The sequence below is a fragment of the Carcharhinus amblyrhynchos genome, chromosome 1 (genome assembly GCF_965287045.1).
Source record: "Carcharhinus amblyrhynchos chromosome 1, sCarAmb.v2.hapA, whole genome shotgun sequence".
NCBI classification, from domain to species: Eukaryota; Metazoa; Chordata; class Chondrichthyes; order Carcharhiniformes; family Carcharhinidae; genus Carcharhinus; species Carcharhinus amblyrhynchos.
Genome location: NC_137324.1, coordinates 158,349,194 through 158,369,575, shown reverse-complemented (window position 1 = coordinate 158,369,575; position 20,382 = coordinate 158,349,194). Strand labels below are relative to the sequence as shown.

The window sequence follows — 20,382 nt, the reverse complement described above, 5'->3', positions numbered from 1 at the left end:
TTGAATATTTCCCATCAACCACCATCTTCTGTCTTCTATCAGCTAGCCAATTCCTGATCCAAACCACTAAATCACCCTCAATCCCATGCATCCGTGGGGGGACAGGAGGTGAACTGTTGCTTTGTCCTACCTCTGACCTCCAGGTTGGGATCATTTAAATATTCAAAAGCAATGCCCGCATCTGTATTGGCACAGCAGATATGCTCAGCCACTGAGGTGTCAGAGCAGTGCTGAAAGAGGCCTCCCATATCTGAAGTAGGCCACAGTAAAATGACAGGACAAACTTATTGCCCCCTTATCAGGGAATGGACAGCCATTTTGTTGAAGGTAACCGAATCTTCAGGTCTTGGCCATTTGATGGTGGGTTTTAGTGGCCTCCTGCACAGTCCCAATGGCAGATTAGTACTACCATTATGACCTCTTTTGGGTTTTGTTTTTGTTTTCACGTGCTATTTTTCTTATTCTTGTTTACATGGAAATGAAAATTTAAATCCAAATCCCAAAATTATTATAATTGATTTTGCAGTTAACTGTATGGGATACACTCACCTGATGAAGGAGCAGCACTCCGAAAGCTTGTGATACCAAATAAACTTGTTGGACTTTAACCTGGTGTTGTAAGAATGCTTACTGTGTGGGATTGATTTTAACTGCACTCTCATTGTTTAGACCTTTGCGGAGCGGTTGATGGGCAAGTTCTCTATAGCGGTGCCAATCTTTGTCGCTCTTTCCTGCTTTGGGTCCATGAATGGAGGCATCTTTGCAGTTGCCAGGTAAGGAATCAGTCCATTTACGGGTTTTAAAAATGTGTCAGAACAACGGGAAAGAACAAATATGATCAGATAAATTGGGAATGAAGATATATTTATGCTCACAAAACAAAATTGCCCCTTCAAAAAATTTAATTTGCGTACGGTGAGTGCCCTCCCAGCAGCAACTCACGTAAAGTTGTTTCATTTTAACATAATTTGGATAGTTAATGTCACTATATCTATTTAAGGTTGCTGGAGCTGTTTCAACATCATTTGCCACAGACTTCCTCTTCTGTGGCCTGTCTATTCACATGACTTTTCCTGCAGTGTTTTGTCCTTACATAGAGACATGCTTCCTCCCTCTCCCAGCATCTCTGACTCTTACTCTTGCCTTTGGCCTCTGTTCATCACTTAGTCCTCAGGGTCTGTTCTTCAGCCATGTCCAACTTCTGGCTTCGCTGCTGAACTCGCACTAAAGTCCTGAGCTTCATCTCATGGCAGAGATGACAGGTAGTCACAAACAACATCTTGAGGGGGGGGGTTACCATTGACCAGAAACATAACCGGACCAGCCTTATAAATACTGTGACATCCATCCATCCCCTTACACAGACTGGCAGCAGTGTGCATAGAGCAACACATCAAGCCTCCTTGGGCAGCACCTTGCAAACCCGTGCAAGAGCAGCAAATGAGTGGGAACACCACTACATGCAAGTTATCGTCTAAATCATACACCATCCTGACTATATTACCATTCCTTTGCTGTTGCTGGGTCAATATCTTGGAAACCCCTTCCTAACAACAGCGTTGTGGGTATACTTCCATCACATGGACGGCATTGATTCAAGAACTTAACTCACCACCACCTTCTCAAGGACAGTTAGGGATGGACAATAAATGCTGGCCTAGCCAGCGACGTCCACATCCTGTGAAAGAATAACAAAAGGTCAGAACTTCAGCTGCTACCTGCACCGACTATTTGCTGCCACTGGATGAAGCCTAGTCAATCCAAAAGTACTGTGTACCGAGGTGAGTACTGTAATTTAAAAAAAAAGAATTTAAATGTATTGTGTGTTGTATTTCTTTTATATTTAGCGATACGTATTATGTTGCGAGTTAATCCAGCTAGAAATGCACAGTGCCGCACACAGTGGTAGATTGTTTATTTCTTTGCAAGAAATGTCTGAAAGAACCTAATTCTGGTTTTAACATTGATTCCTATGGAAACCCATGGTTCACTTAAAGTCATTTCATTTAAAGTTGTGATTTCTATAAACATAAGTGAGGACTTAAAGCAATTGGAATCAATGTATGCTGTGCAATAACATACTTAAAAATAATAGTTCTTTAAAATGATATAACCCTGGAGTTCTGTGGGATTACCATTTCAACTATGCAAAAGACCAAGCAGAAACCCTCAAAAAGGCCACAAAGTAATTAGCCATTTTTGACCTAGTAATGGTCAGACACCTGGTGATCAATCCTGTAGAATGTCAGGATCTATCACTGTTAAAACCCAGACCAGAAACTCGAAGGTGTTTTTTTTAAGTTAGCCTAGGCTCTAAGTTTTATATTTGATTTTGGCACAGGTGAGCATAAGATGTTTCACTCCAGATATGATTCAAGTGACCCACTAGGGAGCTTTTATCAAACAAAGTTTATTTAAGAACACAGCTAAAGTGTAATAACAAGAATTAGTATCACTTTTACGAATTATAAAACTTAAATATGACACAGTATGATCTGTAACAGCTGGCTATCTCTGTTGTTCCAAGATAAACATCATCCCACACACTTCTTCAGACTTGACACAAAAACAAGTGTGATGACGTGATGCTGGATTTGCAAATTTTAACACCCACTGTGAGTTGGCCTTTGAAGGTTGCCTCAAATCTCCAAGGCCCTGCAGTCTTGGAAACTTTCAAAAAGCCTCTGGATAGAGACATTGCCTTCTTCCGCCAGTTTTTGGCCGCAACTGAATTGAAACTAAAACTAAAACTGGACATTTTTTTGAAGCATAGCTGTCCTTAGCCACATGAAATAAACTGTCAATCAACTCCACTCAACAACCCCAGGGGACTCATTAAAACCACAGAAAATTGTGTTCGTCTAGATTAAAATCAACATGATATCAATTATACTGCCTCAGCAACAATAAAGGACACTGATGGTGGATAACACGGTGCAAAAATTGCCAAAGATTGCAGAAACACTCTGCAGAGAAGCATGATTAAAATACACTTCTTAAAGGCACAGTACTGTCACAGTACTTGACTGGTTTACAACTGATGCGTATCATCATAGTATGTTTTGCTTAATCATCCATTCTCTGCCACAACCTTCGACATCTCCAGTCATTCCATCCCCTCTACCAATCAGGTCAGGCACCATTCTGAGGTTAAAGAATGGCAAGATATCTTGCTCCAATGTGGTGATTCTGCCACTCTTCCTTGTCAGTTTGCAAGTTCTAATGCAGTAGCCCAATATAAACCACGCGTCAATTCCAGATACGGAATTATCTAAGGACCTGGCACCTTCCAATGGCGATGATCCAGACTTATTATTACCAGTTTGTTTCATAGCTGACTGGCTCCCTTGTTACAAAATATCAATTATTGCTTTGGACTACAAATGTAAAAATGCCTAACCAATGCTCTGATTTGAGCAGCTAAAAGGTTTAAAATTTCCATTGTACCAGCCAAACTGTTACACAAATGTGCTTTAGTAATCAAGATTCTGAATGAGCGTTTACAAAATAGTTTTTCTGCTGATTCCACAATTATCTGATGAACATTAGACAGTAAAGCATTCAAATTAGATATGCAGCCAATGTGAGGGTGGTGCAGTGATACCCTTCACATTCAGCTGAGAAATAACTTGAAATCTCAATGACAAGTAGACTATTGTCATTCAATTTTCATAGCAGATTTGTTTGGCAAACATTAATTTCTTTTCATTTAACTTAAAGTATTTTAACAACGTATTAACATTTGCAAGTGTTTCCCTGTGATACCTTTTTGCAGAAAAGTCTATAGAAGTCTAGTTAAAAATTCCCCATTTCTTTATTAATTACATCAATTACAGACCAAATGACACAAGCACTGTACAGTGCATTTTTGCCATAAGTTCAAAATCTACCTTAAACATAAGAACATAAGAACATAAACGAATATTACATCCCCTTCTATGGGCGGCACAGTGGCACAGTGGTTAGCACTGCTGCCTCAGAGCACTAGAACCTAGGTTCGATTCCAGCCTCACGCAGTTATTAGCGTGGAGTTTGCACATTCTTCCCGTATCTTCACGGGTTTCTTCCAGGAGCTCTGGTTTCCTCCCAAAGATGTGCAATTAGGTTGATTGGCCACGATAAACTGCCCCTTAGTGTCAGGGAGATTAGGAGGGTCGATGCATAGGGTTACAGGAATAGGGAATTGTTGTCGGTGCAGGCTCAATGGGCCGAATGGCCTCCATCCACACTGTAGGGATTCTATCATTTTCCAAAGACTTTGCTTTCCTCCAATGTTCCCTCTAGGTTGTGTGGCTATGCACCAGTGCAGAACATACCACACGGTACAACAAACAGACCACACACAACCAATGTTCCCTTTAAATTGTGCAGGAAGAGACTTTAAGAGCAGTGCAAATTTTGTTAGAATAAAGAAGCATTGCTTGCTCAATTCAAATAAAGAAATCTATCTTTATATATCTTGACATATCTGCATATCAAGCAGCAACAGTCACATAATAAAGGAAACAAATCAAGTATTCTTTATGAAGTATCTAATACGTTCCCTATCAGTCAAGAATGTATTTTACACTGCTCTGATTATTTGGTGCATTTTTATGGTAAGTAGACTTGCTGGAGAGGATGATCTCTAATTTTGACTGCAACCAGTGCTGATCTGACCAGTTGGTGTCAGGGAAGTGACAAGGGCAAGTTATTTTAAAATCAGGTTGAAAAAGGCATCCAGGCGTTCTATTAAACTTCTCAACCAAGTGCTGAAAATTTTCCCTGTCACTCTGCTTAGGTCCTTCTGGTGTAGCTTCCCATGCACTACAATCTGACCAGACCAGTTAGCTCTAACATCCCTTGCACTTTGATTATCTTCTTTTGGCAACCTTTTTGCCGCTGTGTGAGGAAACCTCTTATTTTAACAGAATCTGATAATGTCATCAAAGTGGAAACAAGATCAAGGGGAAAGCCAGTGGTGTTTATTCCCTCAGCGAGCCAATCGAGCCACATTAGAATTTCCCCTGAAGTACTCAATAAAATCACTCTGTGTTATAAGCAACTGAAGCTAAAAATGTTAATTTATTGTGGTCTGAGTTATTTGTTGTGTTTTACTCCGAAAGAGATGAGGGAAGCTGAGTTGAAGGAGATTAATGAGACATATTTAAGCTGAACTCGTTAACATCTGATGACAAATAATTGCTTTAAAAGGAGAGCTTAGAATGTCACTATCAATCTGCGCAGACTCGTAGATATTGCATTGGCATTTGCTAGTTAATAGAGAGCATGCATTAATTGGGACATAATCTGTTGTATCTCTTTAATCAAATAGAATGTTTTATGTTGCTTCACGAGAGGGTCACCTTCCTGAAATACTATCCATGATCCATGTTCGTAAACATACACCTATTCCTGCTGTTATTGTGTTGGTAAGAAAGCATCTCCGGTCATTTAAGTGCATATTCACCTGACTTCCAACCTTTTGGCTGTCAATTTCACATCATGATGAGGCTTTCCATGTCGAGATATTGGGGCAGGAATATCTCTCCAATATTGGGAAGTTGGGAAAGGGTGAGAGTGGGATATAAAAATGAAAGCCTTTAGGAAACAATTCTGTTTTCGAAGTGAGGGCAGGCGTGAGGGGATGAAGAACCCACTTGCCTCCAACTAATGACCAATTAAACTCCCTGAAGAGCTTGCCTGGGGATGTTGCGACTGAAATTGTCAATGATGAGTTTGGAGAAACCAACTAATCTGGAACGTGTTAGTATGCAACTGTTCAGGTTCAAATTGGGTCAAGGGGAACGTAATTTGGGTCAAGGGGTAATTTTATTAATTGAAAATTATGGAGACCTGGAGGGGAGGGGATCTTGTGCTATATCATTCACATTACCTCTCATCTAGTCATTTGGACACTTAAACATTTATGCTGCTAACCCTCCAACATGCTACATGCTGCCTTCAGCTAGACAGTGGCACCATGCCTGCCATCTGACTTTGCCACTCATGTTCTGAAGACAGCCACCACCTCTCGAGATGTTAAGCCCCACTGATTGAACACTGAACTAGTCCCCTGCCTGATTAGGGCATGAGCATTTCAAAACAGTGCAGCGGGAGTGACAGAGTTGAGGCACAGGGTTGGGAACCGGAACTTCATCTGGATGTTGGATTCCGAACCCTGTTTTGAAAATTCAGCCCATTTGCTTCCTGTTACAAACTGAGTTATTGTTTCTCACTAAATTTGCACTTAGTATCAATTGTCTTAGCAAAACTGGGTTAGGGAAATGTCTGAAGTGTCTAAGTACCCAGAGCATGTTTTTTTTTAAGAATAGAAAGCTCCATGAGTCCCCCCACCCTAGCACCATAAGAAGTCTTGTTTCGCAGTGGATAGCATCCCTGACTCTGAGCCAGGAGATCTGGGTTCGAGTCTCACCCCAGGACTTGATGGCCAAGGAAGGTGTGTCCATAACCCGGTCAAACAGGTTGAGTGTGTCAACCTGCAAACCCTACCAACACACCACTGACTGTCAGTAAGAGCGGGAGAAACTCACTGGTCAGCCATGTGGAGTGGCGCCCCTCAAGCCAGAAGCCTCTAGCGACAGGTCAGCTACTTGTTCCAGGAAAAACAAGCTATGGAAAGTCTGATGAAAGTCTACCTTGTGCACCACTATGTGCAGGAAGTTAAACAACAACAACGTACCCTAATTCAAGTGGATTAGAAACGGATCATTTATACTCAGATTCAGCAACAGAGTCACAAGCTTGCAACCAACTCCCACAGAGAAGGATCATTCTGGGTTAGGAATGGAAGAAGTTTACCTGCAGCCAGGTTCAAAATGACTGATCTAATGGTTAGTGCCATCTTTAGAAGTGGTTTTGCATTGTCGCTGCTAAAACTGTGTGTTGGGCAATATATCCCACACCAGAATAATAGAAAACTACAGCCCAGTAATTTTCACTCTGCCCTTCGGAACTCCTGACTTAGGCAGTGCAGTAAAACCTTGACACCTGAAGTTCTGCAAACTGAGAATATGCTTCACATATCTTCTTCTATAGTAATTATAATACCCTTGAGCATTTCAGATCTTTAATATGTGAAAGAACAAGGAGATTAAGATTGGAACAATATCTTAACTGAACATGCTAATACAGTATTTTGTCAAACCCCATCTTAAATCCTGCTAATTTTATTCCAATCTTACGTTTGTTTAACCTTTTCATCTTTTGCAGTACCCTTTAACTATCCTCATGCTGTTTTCGAGTGATATTTACAATCTGCTGAACTTCTTAAGCTTCGTCCGATGGCTTTTCATTGGACTGGCAGTAGCTGGGCTGATATACTTGCGATACAAGCGTCCAGACATGCCACGACCATTTAAGGTAATGTTCACTACAGGTCAGCACTGGCCAATTCAACTTGGAATATTGAGATGCTGTACCTTTCTTGTCTTTTTTGCTTGCTTAGTACATTAATGATGTGTGGCATTCTCCGAAAACATCAAAAATGGATCACTGGGGCTAAACACAGATTCACCTGCTGCTGAAATCCTTTTCACGATTCCAAACCAAATAACAGCGAGGGTTTAGTTCCCAGCTTCAGCCTGGTTTCACTGGGTGGGATTTTCCAGCTGTTCCTTCCAGCAGGATCTTGCGAACAATGGGAAACTCCATTGACAGTGATGGGACTGGAACATCTCCGCTGCACGGAGTGGGGAGGAGAGTGAGGGTTTGGCAAATCCTGCCCATTTTTTCCCCCCAGTTTTATCCCTTTTTCCTTCCTCATGTGGGAATGTTACTTCAATGTTGGAGTTTGGTTCAATCAGCCCTTCCAGTACCTCGCCCAAGTGGGACACCGTCATGCGCAAGTCCAAGGATATTGTATCGTTAGGGACCCCAGTGCCCACAAATGCTCAACAGCAGAAATCACAATCACCTCCCATTCTAGATCGACAGGCACAGATATGATGTGTTGCATTTTAATTCCTGCCTCAGTTAATGTTAGGTAGATCATCAAAAACCCAGAGGCTCTTGTGGGTTTAATATCACACTGCAATTTTCAGGCCAGTATCCTTGTTATTTCTATCACCTTTCCAGGCTCACTACTTTGAGAGATTGGCCTTACTCAACATAGATAAATTACAGCCCTTCTTAAACTTAGCAAACTGCATCTGATATATGAAGCTGACTTGGGGGGTTTAAAGTAACAAATCCCATTTATGACTCAATCCTTGCTCACCTGCAACAAAAGAAAGAGTGGCAATTTACTACCGTAGCTATAGCAACAAATCAAATTGTTAAATCAAACAGTTCTGTACGTATTTACCTCATGTATTCCGATCCAATAACAGAAACTAAAATCACAATAACTGAATTCGTCAAAAGTGGGGAGTAGCTTTATTATTCCAGTATTATTCCATAACTGGATGGCACGGTGGCACAGTGGTTAGCACTGCTGCCTCACAGCCCCACAGTTCGATTCACAGCTTGGGGTCACTGACTGTGCAGATGCTGCACCTTCTCCCAGTGTTTGCATGGGTTTCCTCCAGATGCTCCGATTTCCTTCCAGGATCTGAAAGACGCGCTGATTGGCCATGCTAAGTTCTCCTCACGGTATCCAAACTGGTGCCAGAGTGTGGCTTCTAGGGGATTTTCACAGTAATGTCATTGCAATGTTAATGTAAGCCAACTTGTGACACTAATAAGATAAACTTCAAACAAATCAAATAGTTTTCTGATGGCTTAGTTCTTATTGTTATTCTTCCCTCATTCTTTCTTTCTGTTCTATCCTTATTCTTTTCACTTGAATTTTTTTTGTTATCAACGAAATTTAATGTTTTTTTCTGGTCCTTTTCTAATTGTAAAAATGAATTGCAAGATTAACATTTCTCTTCTTTCAGTTGGCAATTGAGCTCGCATTGGGGGCTGAGATCCAGTTTGAAAGGCTAAAAATATCTTTCACTTGTCAATAGTCAGGAATGTACGAAGTGAGCAGTTTGTACAACAGGTCCAATTTTGTTGTGTTTGTATGGCTGAATTTTTACTGCCCCCACCCGCCACGGGAATCAGGTGAGGGGGCAGAAGATTGAATGGTCCGTTGACCTCAGGTGGCATTTTACAGTTTCAGGATGAGCGAGGCCATAAAATCCCTCCATATGTCTCAGACACGGAAGAAGGACCCAACAGCAGCGGCACTCAGTGAGGCATTGAAGGGGTTAACAGCACCTACAGTTGAACGAGCAGATCGCAGCAAATTTTACAAACTGCATTAGGCCATGGCTTAAAGCGTGGTAATTACTGTCATTATCATCCCATGACTCCTTGCCAGTAAAGGCTGAATCTTAAAAATCATATTCGACTATGGGGGCATTAAAAATAATAACACCCCATATTGCATTGCATTATGTATTTATGTTTATTTATTCCATTTTCTACGCACGTTAGCATTTTGCTCACAATCCTATAAATTACGCAGGTTGCTTTTTCCTGCCATAAATGTAACTCACTGAGGTTTTTCAAGATTGAGAGTGCTGAGAGTGGAGCTCAATTCGTTAGTTATTATCGATTTCACTTATTTAAGTTGATGAAAAAGATAGACAGAAAGATTTTCCCCCTTTAGAACAAGGAATTTGTAAGGGCAAGTGGTGAAAATGTTCAGCTAACTGCTCGGAAATGAGTGCAGAATGGCCATGTTTAGAACAAGTTGGGAAAAGAAAACACGCACAAATGCTGATTGCTGGAGCTGGCTGACCTGCCATCCATGAACCTTGTCAACCCCGTTACTACCAGATCCCTAAGTCAGACGCCGTGGAACTATTATTGGGCTGATCAGTCATACAGTGAACAAAAAATGCATTCATCGGGACCACAGGATTGACAAATACCCAAGTCTGGCAGCATTCCTAGAGAAATACATCCTCTTTCCCTCCCCGCCATTCCTCTTCCCCCTCACCCATCCGCCCCCCCCTCTCTCCCGCCGGCCGCCCTCCAAAGATGATCTTATAAAACACCACGCGACCAATTTGCTTGATTGCAGTATGTTTTGTTTCAAACCAAATGTCACTCAGTTTACATTTTTCATTCCTGAACTTTGTTGACCAGTTGGGAGTGCAGCAACGGCCCAACAAAAGCTTCATTCACATGCTGATCAATGTCCGATTTGATTTACTGGTGCTGCCTCAGACTGTTTATGAATCTGGAATATCAGGCAGCGGGGGGGGGCGGGGGGATACATTGCAAAGGCAGGAACATGGCAATTGGTCCGGGTGCCATCATATGGTCTCGCCTGATCCACAAAATTTATAATTGTCTTAAATTAAACTCATTTGTTTTTATTCTGTACACACACTACGCACTTTATTCAACTGGAATTCCCCCTACTGCACACAGGGTGGTACTGCAATGCCAGTCCCATTCCTCCCCGCACTCTGAGCATGTTATTTAATTGTGAGGGCACACGTAAGAGAAATAAAGAGTGCATCAAGATCTGTAAGTCATTCCATCACTGTGCATGTGTAAGCCTGAGGCTCAAAATCGCAGGGGCCAAGAGCGATGTCACGAAAGCAGGCTGCTCACAAGAAGTTGGTTGAAATTAGGGGCAGAATCCAGGCGTAACAGGATTCCGCTCCTTTCCTTTTTAACGATTGAGGGGTATTGTAAACCGTTATGTCTGTTTGGGCATCGCCCCTTTGTGACTCACAGGTGTGGGGAGTCAACTTTTGGAGTGTGGAGCTAGTAGGCATAATCAAGATCCTGATGCCTGACTGTGGAGTAATTACTGGGGAGAAGCGCCAGTACGACAGGATTTAACAGAAACTATCCCATCACCAAGGGATTTGCTGAATGTCTATCCACCATAGATGGATGGATGCCAGTAATGCGACTCCCTGCCTCCCAACATTGCTACAGCCGTAGGAGGTTAAATCGATCATTGAACTGGAAGTAGCAATGCAATATAGTTATTTGAAATGTCCCCCTCCCCAAACAAACAAACGTGTTTTAGTTCATTCCTGCACTACAAGAAAAAACTGGAAAGTTAGATTTACTAGAATGCTACCAGGACTTGATAGCTTGAGTTATAAGGAGAGGCTGGATGGACTGGGACTTCTTCCCTGGAGCGTAGGAGGCTTAGGGTGATCCTACAGAGGTCTATAAAATAATGAGGGGCATAGATCAACTAGATAGTCAATATCTTTTCCCAAAGGTAGAGGAGTCTAAAACTAGAGGGCATAGGTTTAATGTGAGAGGGAAGAGATACAAAAGGGTGCAGAGGGGCAGTTTTATTCACTCAGAGGGTGGTGAGTGGCTGGAACGAGCTGCCAGAGGTGGTAGTGGAGGTGGGTATAATTATGTCTTTTAAAAAGCATTTAAACAGTTACATGGGTACGATGGGTATAGAGGTAAATGCAGGCAATTGGGACTAGCTTAATGGTAAAAACTGGGTGGCATGGACAAGTTGGGCTGAAGGGTCTATTTCCATGCTGTAAACCTTTATGACTTTAAGAATACTGGCCTGACCTGGTCTTGTATACTTTAAAATGAAACATCAATAAAACAGTGAAATAAGACTCCTGGCCTGAACTGTTTATTCCTTCTGGACTGAACACTGTGGCATCATGAACATTGTGGCACATTACTGCAGCAAATTTCTCCTCCTACCAACAGCTGAGGCAGATGTCCTTGCTGTAGTGGAAGTGAGGTATAAGATTTTAATTATCCAGACCCCGTGATTCCCAGTAAGGTGAGGGATGTCAGGTTGAACTTCTGCCTAAAATCCACGCTCACTGAGGCTAGCTCTGGAGTCCTGGGGCCCTTCTGTCTTGTTTACATCCCTTCTACCTCTGGTTCCTCACACTCTCAACACTCTTTCTGTATCATTCACCTGTGCCAGATCTCACTCTTTGTCCGCTACTGTCTTTTGCTCAGATGAAAGCAGCACAGTGGCAAAGTGGTTGGCACTGCTGCTTTACAGGGCCAGGGACCAGGGTTCGATTCCCAGCTTGGGTCACTGTCTGTGTGGAGTTTGTACATTCTCCCCATGTCTGCATGGGTTTCCTCCGGGTGCTCCAGTTTCCTCTCACCGTGCAAAGATCTGCTGGCTAGATTGATTGGCCACGGTAAATTGCCCTTTAGTGCCAGGGGGTAAATACATGGGGCTACAGGGATAGGGGCTGGGTGGTGTTGTGGTCAATGCAGACTCAATGGGCCAAATGGCCTCCTCCTGCACTGTAGGATTCTATGATTCTACGAAAGGCAGAATTTACCCTGAAGCGTCAGAGTCCCGACAATGGCCGTTATTGTATGTCTCAACACGCAGAGGCCGGCTGGCTGGACCTAGCCTTGATTTCGCTGATGGCAGCTCAGGGGTAAACTACCACTGGGGCTACCAGCTTACGCAGGATGGTCATCTGTCCTCTGGAGCTGCTGGCCCAGTCAGAGGGCCAAATGGTCAGCAGCACCATCAGAAGCCGTAGCTGAGGCAGGCAGGCAGGGGCCCTGGAGCCTACACCAGGTAGGCCGAAGGTATGTCAAAAAAAATTTTAAATGATAATGATAGAAAGGAGACGCCTCTAAACCAATGACAAGAGCTGCCTTCGCTGCACGCAGCCCCAATTCTTTCTGGCAGCTACAGGCAAGATCAGAAAATCCTACCCTTCATCTCTGGGTTACTGTGGGAAACACAGTAAGAAGCCTCACAACCTTCCACACACCTGACGAAGGAACACCATTTCCGAAAGCTTGTGAGATTACTATCAAATAAACTGGTTGGATTCTAACCTGGTGTTGTGAGACTTCTTACTGTGTTTACCCCAGTCCAACGCCAGCATCTTTACTGTGGGAAGCCATCTACAATCAACTGATGGCCTCGCCACTCGTCAGGGCTCCAATCCACTTTCGACAGAATGCCTATGGCTTGGCAAAATAGCCATTGATGGGCCATTCAAATTTGCTTCCCATTTCCTTGTGGTTGGAAGCCTGTCCAAAGCCAATCACACCACCAGTAAAATTTCCCGATAGTGGGGCATAGCTGATCCCCTATGACTCACCCCAATTTCACTCTTCCCCCCCCCCCAACTCACCCTTCCATCCTGATCCTTTCTCTTGAAAGCTGGCAAAATCCTGCCCATAACGTCAGTGTCCTTTTCACTCCCTTTTGCACTTGCACTCTATTTGACTCACTGGAAGTAGATTTTTGCACCATGTGATAATATAAAATGGACAATAGTGTAAAACTCCCAATTTTTAATTCCAGTGAAATCCTAAACTAAAAATCATTAAATGAGTCTGTGACCCAATATCATCCAGTTTACACAAAGTCAGAATCTACCTAGTGCTTTCTGTCTCAGATAACCTTTATCTCCACCTCACTCAGTTCTTCTCTGTCTTATTGGTGCTCTCTGTTGCGGTTTCTGAAATCTAGGCAATAGGTAGGCCACCCTTGTACAAATATAACGTGGATTGGCCTACTTTTGGGCTTGGAACTTTTTTTGGCGCTATGATTACTATTTCATTGTTTCTATCATTGACTCCCGTCCTCTATTCCTATTTCTTTCTCTCTTTCTCTGTTTAATTTTATGACACTTACACTCCCCCTCAGTCCCACTCACATTCTTTCAGTGCTTTACTCGTTTACATTCTCACCTTTTTTACGCCTTCACTTATTCACTGAAAAGTAAATGGAAATATATTATGAAAATTTATCGCTTTAATAATATATGGGAATAAATTAGATGAGAAAAATCAGGGGAAGCACACGGCTGAACTACTGATACCCTGTTCGCAAAAGTATTTGCCAGCTGAGTGAACTCTTACTGTGATGTCTTTAAAGCCATATATAGAGAAATAACCTTGTAAATATCAAGGCTGAGCTAATAGGCAAAATTGTCCTTTTCTCTGCTGTAGCATTCTCTTAATTGTGCGAACAAATTTAGCCTTAATTGGAGCTTGCACCTCAGCAGAATATCTCAATTAAAAGCTACCTGACTCATTCCTGACTGCGTGGCAGAATGAATTAGAAGTCAATCCATTTTTACCCACTTGCATGACACTCTGGTGGAGCAGTTCTCCCTTTTTGAAAACCCACCCAAGCTGTTGATATTTCTCATGGCTGGGCTGACGAAATCCTTGCCCAGACAGTGAAGGCGAAGCATTGCCGAGGTGCATTCCAATAATTCCTCTTTTGTTGTTGCAGGTTCCTCTGTTCATCCCAGCTTTCTTTGCCTTCACCTGTCTCTTCATAGTGGCTCTGTCACTCTACTCCGACCCCTTCAACGCTGGCATTGGATTTCTCATCACTCTGACTGGTATTCCTGCCTACTATATCTTTGTGGTTTGGGATAAAAAGCCAAAGTACTTCAAAAGACTGATGAGTAAGTAAATACATCTCTCTGTTTTGGTGCACAAGGTAAACCTCTACATGATTTCCCCTTCCTCCACTGTGCTAGGATATTTAGGGGCCATACATTGTAGCAAGTGAGTGTGAAAATTCACATGTTAACCAGCATCAGCCCCTTGCTCCTTCTGGGTCGCTTTCCCAGAGTTGAGATGATAGGCAGCAGGGCTACCCCCCTCCACAAGTGACAAGTCGCCACTCAGAAAATAGTTAAAGGTCAACTAAGGTCTATTGTCAGAGGCCGGCTGCCATTTTTTTGTCAGCATTTGGACTCTGGGGTTCTTGGGGAACATGTCAGACACTTGGAGGTGGCAGACTGAGGGGTCAGCACTCCAGGCAGGCTTGGAGGACCTTCATTCCCCCAACACCTACCCTGGTCACGGCTGCCATCCTGTAGAGCGATAGGCTCCCCCTCCACTATGATAGCCCAGCTGCTCAATCTGTTTTTATTTAAAGTATTGGAGAGAAGGTACCTCCATCTTGAGGTGCCCACCCCACAATTTCTCTCTTGCCTCAAAAGGCATTCCCCTGCCCACTAATTCAGGGAAAATCCCTGCTGGGTGACTAGTTCTCCACAAGGTTTGGAATTCTGACCTCCATTTTGACTCTGATATCAGAACCTAAAACCCAAGGGTAAAATCCTGCGTTAGTCTTTTGGAGCCCGATCGATGGTTGAACTCTATAGTATTCTCTGGTCACTTTTTTCTACCCAGCTACTATTAAAAATGATGTGTATGATACCCAGCCAGATGTCATAATACAAACCGCACGTGCTGGAAATCAGAAATTACAAATGGTCAATGGGATCACACGGATCCCAGTGGTTAATGTTTTGGTTAGGGGGTTCACCAGATTTGGTGTATCCGACATTCTGTTTCAGGCGTTGACTGCTTGGTTCACATTCAGTTATCAGGTATTTTGGTTCAGCGTGACATAGAGCCCTACAGTGCAGAAAGAGGCCCTTCGGCCCATCGAGTCTGCACCGAACACAATCCCACCCAGGCCCTACCCCCATATCCCTATATATTATACCCACTAATCCGTCTAACCTCCACTACCCTGGACACTAAGGGGCAATTTCTTAGCATGGCCAATCAACCTAACCCGCACATCTTTGGACTGTGGGAGGAAACCGGAGCACCCAGGGGGAACCCACGCAGACACGAGGAGAATGTGCAAACTCCACACAGACAGTGACCTGAGCCGAGAATCAAACCCAGGACCCTGGAGCTGTGAAGCAGCAGTGCTAACCACTGTGCTACCGTGCCGACATTGTCAATCTGTGCACTGCTCGCATTCATGAGCATTGAAAGAAAAATAATTTTCACGTTCTGTGCAACAGCGAGCTGCCACCGATCTGCTTTGAACAACTTACTCAGGCCCGAGCTTCATACAACAGTCCTGAGCGTTCACTTGGGGAAACCAGTTGTTTACCCAGAATTACATTGGAATGGAGAAAATTAACCCAACACTGAGAGCTGCATAAGGAGTAATTTTTCAATTCACCGCTGAACAATTACTGAGAGTCACTGCTGCATCGGTATATTCATTATTGGTCAGGGGGATTGGTGATTAACTCTGGCCAATAATTCTCAGCTGGTCCGACAGTGATCTTTGCCCAGTTCCCTGGTTGTCTAATAAGGGCATTTCCTTGTTAGCATGCTCTATGGAACATTATCTGATGTAGGTTGGGACAGAGATGGCTTCTGACAACTGCTGGAACGAGGGGTCAGCTGTACACCTGGATTTCCTAGTAATCTAGAAAGAGCATCCCTGCTACCAGAAGCTAAGTGGGTAGAGTTTTCTAGAACAGCTGATACATTGAATCCTTAGGTTGGAGAGAAAAGAGATTCAGCAAAATGGACATTTTACAGCCCCCTTTGTTGAGAACAGGGTTTTTGAGGAAGGGCAGTACAGTGGCACAGTGGTTAGCATTGTTGCCTCACAGCACTAGGGACCAGTGTTCAATTCTGGCCTTCGGTAACTGTCTGTGTGGAGTTTACACATTCTCCTTGTGTCTGCGTGAGTTTCCTCTGGGTGCTCCAGTTTCCTCCCACAATCCAAAGATGTGAGGGTTAGGTGGATTGGCCATGGTCAATTGCTTCTTAGTGTCAGGAGGACTAGCAGAGTAAAGACATGGGATCACGGGGATGGGGCCTGGGGGGAATGTTGTTGGTGCAGGCTTGATGGGCCAAATGGCCTCTTTCTGCACTGAAGAGATTCAATGATTCTAGGATAGAGAAAAACAGAACATTGCTTCATCCACTTTTATTTATTGCTACATTGAAAACTCAGCATAATATCATTGAACAATTAAGTGCTAGTCCTGTAAGCAACGCTGTAACTGGTATTTACAAAATTAAAGACATTAGTGGTGCAAACTGGCTGCTCTCCTCAGAGCAAATCGCGATGTGATTATGCAAATGTGATCACTTGCTTTCTATAAAGCCTTCAAAATGTTTTCTAAATTTATTTCTCCATAATTCTTCCCTGAGTAACTGAAATTTCTACTGCCCAATATGAGAATTTAAACAAAATAACTTTCAAACTAAATATTTTGTAATAGCAAAGCCAATTATATCAGGTAAAATAAAATCAAAATATTGTGGACGCTGGAATCTGAAACAAGGCAGAGAATGCTGGAAAAACTCAGCGATACAGCAACATCCATTCATTGTGTGTTCTGAAGAGTTGAACAGACTCGGGCCATTGGCTCTGTTCTCTCTCGTTATAGACTGAGTTTTTCTGGCATTCTCTCTCCAATTACAATAGTTGTTAACTTTGTACCGAGTAATGCCTTTCACTTTCTCATTACCACTCCATGAAATTGGAGATTATTCTTCCACAGAACACTGAGCTGAACTTAGGTTGTGCAGTCTGCCTATGTGTAATAAGGGGAGGCAATGGCCTAGTGGTATTATTGCTAGACAATTAATCCAGCAACTCAGCTATTGGTCTGGGGACCCACATTCGAATCCTACCACAGCAGTATTGGAATTTGAATTCAATATTTAATTATTAAGAATCTACTGATGAGTATGAAACCATTGTTGATTGTCAGAAAATCCATCTAGTTCACTAATGTCCTCTAGGGAAGGAAATCTGCCATCTCTACCTAGTCTGGCCTACTTGTGAGTTCAGGTCCACAGCAATTTGGTTGACTCAACTGCCCTCCAAGGGCAACTAAGGATGGTCAATAAATGTTAGCCAGAAAGGGATGCCTATGTCCCATGAATGAATTAAAAAAAAATTCACCTAATTTCTCAAATGAATCCATTAGCTGATTTTTCTTCAGCCTGCCAGTAGTTTCTGCCGTTAATATAATTTTGAAAAGCTACATGAAAAAAATTCAAAAACTTTTACTGAAGTAAAGCATTGTTTTCTTCGATAAATGATACAGGGAGGGTGTGTGTGTGTGTGTGTGTGTGTGATAAATTACAGTGTTCTAATGACACATCTGAGGTTGGTTTTTTGTGTACATAAAACTTGTAAAAAAGAATAAACTGACAGAGAGAAAAATAGACTGAATTCAGAAAGAGAGAGACAAGGAAAAATATTGTACAGCACCTTTCATGATTTCAGGATGCTTCATATTGTCTTACAGCCAAGGAGATACTTTAGAAGTGTACTTACTATTATAATGTAGTAAGGCATAGCAACCAATTTGCATTCATCAGACTCCAAACACCACAAATAGCATTGAGAGAAATAGCCTATTTTCTGTTTTAACAACGTTGGCTGAGGAATACATGTTAGCCAGGGCATCCTGAGAACTTTTGCCCCAGACAGAAGAGGCTTTTTGTCGCATAGAACTTAACTATTGTTGAAAATAAAATTTTGTCAAAGTTTTTTGTCTTGGGCTCATCAGGTCAATCGCAATAATACCAATGTCAAGTAAATGACACTTCTATGCTGTATGAGGAGAGGGTGTTGAACAGGCCTAAGGCTGTCACATTTGGCGTGCCCAGACTGCCACTGATTATCCTGGAAGCAACAGGTTACATGCTGCTACTGGGCACTAGCAACACAAATAATATTCATGGCGAACAGGATGCTGCCACCAAGCCAAAATGACATTCTGCCTATTGCACCAATGAGTATTGTGGTATATAAATTTCAGCATTAATGGGATACCGGGTATATAGATTATATATCCCAAAGATTTGATGAACCCTACAAGTTGTTTATGTTTGTTTGGTGCAAGGGTGATAAGGGAATTGTGACCAAACCATGGCTCACAAAGGAAATTAGAAGTATTATCAGATTCAAGAAAGAAGCAGACAAATTGACAAGAAAAAGCAACAGGCCTGAGGATTGAGAGCAGTTTAAAATTCTGCAAACGAGGACCAGTGCATTGATTTGAAAGGAAAAATAGAGTATGAAAGTAAGTTAGTGGGGAACATAAAAACTGATTGCAGAAGTTTCTGTAGATATATTAAGAGAAAAAGATTGACAAAAATGAATGTAGACAGAAATGGGAAAATTCTTAACGGGGAATAAAGGAATGGTGTTCCATTTACATTTCCCAACCGCACATCTTTTTAAAATGCTTCTGACTTTGCCCAGAGTATTACCTGCCATCTCAAAGGTTGAGCTGCCAATAAGCTTCACAATTAATTTGGTACTACGAGGATAAAATAGCAGTAATAGTCGGAAAACTAGAACATAAATAAAAACACTCAATAGATGTAACCAAGTGGTAATGGGGGGAAAGTTAGGCTTGGGTTAGATAAATCCCCAGGATCTGATGGCTTCCCCCTTGGGATTTTGAATGCGGCAGGTGAGGAAGTTGTAGAAATCTTAGCTATATCTTCCAAAGCTCTCTTGAGTGAGAAACTGCACCTTTAGACAGGAAAATTGCTAATGCTATTCCATGATCTAAGAAGAGTAGGAGAAAGAAAGCAGATAAATGCAGGCCTGTCAATTTAATGTCAGTTATAGGAAAGCACTGAGATCCCTCATTAGGGATAGGATGACTGAGAACTTGAACAAATCTGAACTGATCAGAGAGCCAGGTTGCCTTTGTTAAGGATAATTCATGTGCCATTACTCGGATTGAGTTTCTTTTGAAGAGATCACTTATAATCTAGGTCAGGAGATTTGATAAGCAGACATCTTTAGTAAGATAGAGGATACGCAGAATTATCGGTTGACTTTCTTGGAAGTTGTCTGGCAGAGTGAAGAGAGTGGGGTTAAAGGGTCAGTACTCTGATTGATGGCACGTAACAAGTGGCATTCCCCAGAGATTGGTTTTGTGGGCTCAACATTTTACCACATTTACTACCGATTTGGATGAAGCAATAGAAAGATACTTCTCAAATGGTGCAGATCAACCATGGTTTGATTTTTTTTAATATTTGTTCATAGAATGTGGGCATTGCTGGCTTGGCCAGCATTTGCTGCCTGTCCCTAACTGCCTTCAACTGAATGGTTTGCTGAGCAATTTCACAGCATGTCCTTCTAGATGGAGACAGTCATGGACTGTCCATGATAATCCAGTCATAGATTTGGAAGATCTTTTAAATGGTACACACAGCTGCTACTGTGCGGTGGTGGTGGAGGGAGTGAATGTTTTTGGAAGGGGTGAGAATAAAGTGGGCTGCTTTAGTCTCCTTATCTAAGAAAGAACATAGTGGCTCTGGTGGAGTGCAAAATGTCATTAGACTGGATTAATTGGATTGGCCTACAGTAAGATATTGAGAAGACCAGGCCAATTTAGGAAGAAAGGGAAGTGACCGAACTGAGCATAAAATAATTATGAAGGACTTGACAGGGAAGATGATTATCCTGGCTGAGGAATGTAGACCACAGGGTCACACACTCATATTAAAGGGTTGGTTATTTAGGATTGAGATGATTGAGATGAAAATAAACTTCTTCACCAGGGGATTATAAATCTACCCTAAAGAGCTGTGGATGCTCAGTTGAGCAGTTTCAAGACAGGCGTTGATGGATTATTGGGACAGAGTCCATTCAGGGATATAGAGATAGTACAGAAGGTACGTGATAAG

General features: G+C 42.4%; 1 protein-coding gene across 1 annotated transcript in view; it reads left to right on the top strand.

Annotated features, from left to right (window-relative positions):
* Positions 1-20,382, top strand: part of slc7a11 (solute carrier family 7 member 11) — a 179,235-nt gene that overhangs the window by 140,820 nt on the left and 18,033 nt on the right. Inside the window, exons 8-11 of the mRNA XM_080194466.1 lie at positions 670-773; positions 5,315-5,411; positions 7,213-7,362; positions 14,171-14,348. Of these exons, the coding sequence (XP_080050592.1) occupies positions 670-773; positions 5,315-5,411; positions 7,213-7,362; positions 14,171-14,348 (529 nt within the window). The remainder of the gene's footprint in view (positions 1-669; positions 774-5,314; positions 5,412-7,212; positions 7,363-14,170; positions 14,349-20,382) is intronic.